We start from the raw sequence: 6,000 nt of genomic DNA, 5'->3' as shown, positions 1-6,000 counted from the left end.
AAACACACCTTTTGAAACCAGAAAACTCTCTGCGAGTGCTTTTTATTTTTGAGTGGGTCAAAAAACTCCTCCTAAAAACTACTCTGGCATTTTTTGATTTTTGGGAACTTATTATGTTACAAGAGTAGCCTTAACAGTGTTATATTGGTGAATAAACCCAGCTCAAAAACAAAGATTACAGATAGTGCCTTAATGTAGCCATGGTAACACAATAATCAAACTATCAAGACTATTGTTTGTACTTTTACAAGGTAAACTTCCTAAATAAATCCTGTACAATTAATTTTTTTTATTTTATCTCTGCTGAAATCATTAAATAAGATTTAATAGCATTGTCATAGTCAATAAATGAATACTAAATGACAATAAAATCTATCTATGTCTAAAGTTTTAGATCCATGGTCTGTGTAACAATCCAACCATTTATAACAGCCTCTGAATGTCTGGATGGGCCTACCAGCAGCTAGTTTTCTTTGCCTTGATATATCTCAGTGTTATAATTTTACATCTCTCAGAGGTGCTAACATTGAAAAATTATGTAGAGTTAACCCGTCTGTGTCAAGACTCTGGGTTTTTGGGTTTGGTTTTATGTACTACCCTTGTAATGTTTTCTAGTTATCTTATTTTGTTACTCTAGGTTTAGTTATTCTTTTATATCTGAGTCTACGTCTGTCCCTCGTAGTGTTTTCTAATTAGGGTTTTTTCTTTGTTTAGTCCTTTTGCTTATTCTAGTTTCTGTGTTTCTGAGTTCTTCTTATTACTATTAGGTCAGCCTGGTTTCTGTTATAGTTTCCCCCTCATGTATTTGTCTCTTTCTAGTTCATCGTGTTTTTTTTTTTACTTGTAGTGTTTCTTTAGTGTTAGAATTATTTCCAGCTTCCTTGTGTTTCCTCCCTCACTCTTTTCTGTTCTCCTTTGCATCTTCCCAGCTACCCTGTGCCACCTTCACCCCTCAGCCCGGCTCCTGATCCAACCACTCTCACCTGCAGTCAATTAGCTAATCAGCTCAGGTCTTTGTCTGGCGCTTAACCTCCCAGTACCCATCCTCTCCCACTACTCGTCCTGTCCTCATGTGACAGGACTATTCCTGTCACATGAGGAAGTGACAGGAGTAGTCCTGTCACTTCCTCATGTGTTGTCCTTGTGTTTTCTTCTTGCTGGTTTTCTTTCCTTGGTTTTGTTTTGCAGTTCTCCAATTGATCTTTGTAAGTTTCCTTTCTTTACCCTTCATTAAATCTCATAATTCACTGTCCGCCTCAGTTTCCTGCATTTGGATCCAACTCCAACCACCTACACAAAATTACACTGAGCTTTTTTGATCTTTAAAGCAGTCTGCTATGGTGGTTAGACATTTTATTTAGCATTTTATTTTAAATAAAATTTTACTAAATAAAATAGCATAAAATTAGCTTATTTCATAACCAGCGACAACTACAGTCTCAGATCAGCACTCTCAGCAGTAGAAACAGCAAGTTTATCATTATACCCTTTTTAACTTTGAGCCCCTGCCCAATAAAAGGTCTTTGCACGGCCCTGCATTATCCTAATTAATCAGGCAGATATTTTCTCTGTTTCAACCATCCGACATACCAAAGTGAGTGAATAAATGTAACTGTTCATTTTTCAGCTAAGATTAGTAAAATTTACTCAGGAAAAGTTCACCTAGACCATTTGGGACCAAATGTTTCTTGAAACGGCGTTGAAGTCAAAGTCCTACTTGTTTCGTTTTTTGTTTACGGCTTTTAAGCCATAAACAAACAACAATCAACTTTGTGCATTGTGTTTGTTCTTCATTTCAGTGTTATTAACTTGTAGCCATAATGTTTAACTAATGAATTGGATAACTGCATCAAATAAGAGAGATAAAACTGTAGCGCTTCTTCACGCATGCTCCTGATTCGTCCATGCTCAGGGCTTCTCTGTGGCAGCTGTCGTCATCACATCAGACGTGTCGTGGTTGCAGTCTGGTGATGACCTGAGCTTTGATTTGTGATTACTCATCAGGTAACCTGCATGTATATTAACCTACGAGGCCCATGCAGCTAAATTCTATCGAATAGTTCTCCTGATTTATTTCTACTGTTAAATTCTTTTAATTTGGGTTAAATTGATATAATTCCCATCTGATTGTGTACTTCTCGGTTTTATCTCATTCATCCATCCCTGCGATGCTAGTCTTCTGGTGAATAACTTAAGTCTTGGCTGCCATCCTGATGTGTTGCGTGCTTGTTGTTGTCGCCCTCAGACAGATGGGTGCTTTGGGTCGCGCCTGAGATGAGATAGCGTCCTCTCTGTCTCCGTCGAGCTGCTGCAGAAAGGCGCACGCAGGAAAGACGTGGGCACCTTACTACTGGAATTTCATAGCCTATTGTTTTTGGAGCCTTGCTAAAGGAAGTATTCTCCCTGTTCTTCCATCTAACACCATTTTTGGATGATGATTCCGCTGCTCTTCAAAGATGATGTGAGTTGAATCGGCAGGGAAGCTGCAGAGGAGCTGTCCGTCTCTCGAGGTGCTGATGCGGCTGTGACAGGAGCGAGTATGGCCGCCGGGAAGTTGTTGCTCTACACCGGGCTCTCCTTGTCTCTTTGTGCCTTGGGCATGCTCGCCGTGGCAATGTGCTCGGATCATTGGTACGAGACAGACGCCAGAAGGTACAAGGAGCGATGCCGAAGTTTCTCCAGCCGCCGTAAGGACCCGGGCTTTATCTATATCCCCAACAACAGCCTGCCGCTGCGGGCCAGCCGAGTCAGCATGCCTCGCTGGGAGGACAAGGTGCTATTGGCCCGAAACCGAAGGCAGCTGTTCGCCATGAGCGCCGCAGACGAATGCAGCAGGCAGTATAACTCCACCAACATGGGGCTGTGGAGGAAATGCCACCGGCTTGGCTTCGACCAGGTGATCGAAGATCACATTCGCAAAGGTAAGTGTATAAATTGGGAGAAAGTTGTTTAGAAACATGTTATTTCGGGTCGCTGCGCAGCATACGTGTGTTGCGACATTTAACATGTAAAAATAAATTAGGCCACCGTGTGGTGACTGGCCACTTGACCAAAGGGCGAGCAAGGGCATCAGCATGCGAATAGATGGCAGGAGGCTCTGGCTCTCTGAGCGGACAGTGGTTATCATTTAGTTTGACATGACGGGGAGCATTGCGTGTGAACTTTCAACGGATGCGATGTGACGCTTGCCTCAACCACACAGTGACATAATCATGGGATGCATGGGAGTGCTAGCTGAAGCTCTCTACATAAAGCAGCGAGGTGCCTCCTAGGATGTGTGGTACATATGGAGGTCTGTAGCACATAGTACACACTAACTAGATAAAAGAAAGAAAATCAGATTTTGAGTTGAAATTGCCTTTACAACAAACTTTTAATTATAAAAACTCAAAAGCAAAACTGACACATCATTAATACCCCATTTGTTTACGTAGACATCCATGTTCTTTGTCAACTTGAAAAAGTCAAATTCCACACGAAAGTCAGCAACTACCCGTCTCTGAAATAAAACACAAGCATGATCTGTTTAAGTCCATTAATTTTGTTCTTTCTTGATGTTCATATTGCAAGTTGTGAAACTTGTTACACCAAATAGAGGCACCCATTTCAGCTGGGTGTTTTTTTCCCCTTTTTTGTCAGAGGTAAGGCATTTTGGCCTACACATGAATTAATATTCCAATCATGTATTTTTTCAGATGTTGGTAAACTGTAACAGCAGACCATCTTCTGTGCATTCCTTCAGGTCCCAGAGCTGTCTCAATGTCCGTCTTCACAGGGGGTTCACAACTTCAGAATATCCGGAGGCCTTTTCCTTTCTGGAGCACAGAACACGTGCTGAATGCATGGATGGCACATTCATTTAAAACAAATGTATCTGATGTTGAAGTGCAGAAACACTGTGTACACCGTGTTCCAAATTATTATGCAAATTGGATTTAAGTGTCATAAAGATTACATTTTTTGTTGTGCTATTAAATTTATAGATGGTATTGTGTGTCAGGGCTCTTTGAATCTAATTTTAATATAATTAATTTCAGAGAGCTGGGTTGATTAGTTTGTCTGATGAGCTCAATTAAAGGAAATCTACTTAAGAAGGATGTTCCACATTATTAAAGGCCACAGGTTTCAAGCAATATGGGAAAGAGAAAAGATCTCTCTGCTGACAAAAATCATCAGATAGTATAGTGCCGTATGACAAGGTATGAAAACATTAGATATTTAACGAAAACTGAAGCGTTATCGTACTGTGAAGAGATTTGTGGCTGATTCAGAACAAAGATGGGTTTGTACAGATAAAGGCAGAATGAGGAAGGTTTCTGTTAGACAAATTCATGGGATTAAGAGAGCAGCTGTTAAAATGCCCTTACAAAGCAGCAAACAGTTATTTGAAGCTGCTGGTGCCTCTGGAACCTCAAGGTGGAGGATCCTCCAGAGGCTTGCGGTGCATGAACCTACTATTGGGCCCCTAACCAGAGCTCACAAGCAGAAACGGCCGCAGTGGGCCCAGATGTACATGAAGATTCATTTTCAAACAGACTTGTTCACTGATGACTGCTGTACAATCCTGGATGGTCCAGATGGATGCAGTAGTGGATTGGTGGTGGATGGTCACCACGTCCCAACACGACTGTGACATCAGCAAGGAGGTGGTGGAGTCATGCTTTGGGCCGAAATCATGGGGAGAGAGAGAGAGCTGGTTGGCCCCTTCAGAGTCCCCGAAGGTGTGAAAATGACCTCAGCAAAGTAAATGGACTTTCTGACTGATCACTTTCTTTCATGTTCAAAAAGAAGAGCCAGACCTTCAGTAGCAAAATCATCTTCATGCATGACAATGCAACCATCTCATGCTGCAAGGAATGCCACTGTGTCATTGGCTGCTATGGGCATAAAAGGGGAGAAACTCATGGTGTGGTCACCATCCTCCTCTGACCTCTGACCTCGACCCTATTGAGAACCTTTGGAGTTTCCTCAAGCAGAAGATCTGAGGGTGGAATGCAGTTCATATCAAACCAGCAGCTCTGGGAAGGTATTCTGACATCCTGCAAAGAAATTCAAGCAGAAACTTTCCACAAACTCACAAGTTCAATGGATGCAAGAATCCAATGTTAATTGATCCAATGGAACTCGGTCTGTTAAGATGTTTTGATTGAAATAGCTTTTGATTTTAGTACATGTGACCACTTAATGCTGCACATTCAAAGAATGACTGTTTGCAGTTCTATATAATCCATAAAATGTTTAGAAAATCTGCTGTGCATAATAATTTGGAAAAGTGCATTTTGAGCTTTTTACTTTTGAAAAAAATACTGTTCTCATGGGAAGCTTTGTTGAGTGAAATTTGATTTACACTGTAATAGTTCATGACTTGAAAATTATACTGACCATCATTTACATTGACCATTTAAGAAAATCAGAGAAAATATCACTTGCATAATAATTTGGAACATGGTGTATATTACTGGTTTGAAGTTACTAAATATTATGATTCACCTAATTAGGTTCTAATGAAGTTGGATAAAGTTGTGTTCCTTCTAATCTGTGTAGTTCTAGTTTTAATCAAATTTCCCATGTTTCCACATATGAGTCACTAAAACGGATTGTTTGGGAGGAGTTCTGGTGCCACTCACAATGCAGACAGAATCGTTCACCATGTCAGACATCTGTTCCCTGAGATGTCTATGTCAACAGAGATGAGTAATCAAATGTTAAAGCACAAATATGTACACCAAAAACACAAGCATACTGTTGTGGAGAAGTTATACACTCCCAAATAATTACTTGAATTAACACAGTCATATTTACTTTATATGTACACAAACATGTTTATCATTGATAGACATACACAATAATAACTTGTGTAAATTGTAAATTGCATACATTTAAAGACAAAAAACGAAATAATTACTTGCTTTGTAAGAATTAGACCTACACAGACAGGGCCGAGCAAACTAAGCAGCCACTTAGGGCCCAAGGGCCACTAAGGGGCCCCCTCAGTGGAGC

At 40.6% G+C, this 6,000-nt stretch overlaps 1 protein-coding gene across 2 annotated transcripts in view; it reads left to right on the top strand.

The window, feature by feature from the left end:
• The first annotated feature begins 1,912 nt into the window (after window positions 1-1,912).
• The window catches only part of tmem178bb (transmembrane protein 178Bb), a 61,103-nt gene continuing 57,015 nt past the window's right edge, over window positions 1,913-6,000 (top strand). The window contains exons 1-2 of one of the 2 annotated variants that reach the window (XM_028043882.1): window positions 1,913-2,004; window positions 2,246-2,921. In XM_028043882.1, coding sequence (XP_027899683.1) covers window positions 2,540-2,921 — 382 coding nt within the window. In that variant the 5' untranslated portion in view covers window positions 1,913-2,004; window positions 2,246-2,539. The remainder of the gene's footprint in view (window positions 2,005-2,245; window positions 2,922-6,000) is intronic. The other variant, XM_028043884.1, reaches the window with a different exon arrangement.

This window comes from Xiphophorus couchianus, chromosome 17 (assembly GCF_001444195.1).
Source record: "Xiphophorus couchianus chromosome 17, X_couchianus-1.0, whole genome shotgun sequence".
Lineage (NCBI taxonomy): Eukaryota > Metazoa > Chordata > Actinopteri > Cyprinodontiformes > Poeciliidae > Xiphophorus > Xiphophorus couchianus.
Note: the sequence above shows the minus strand (reverse complement) of the source record. Positions and strands in the feature narration are given on the sequence as shown.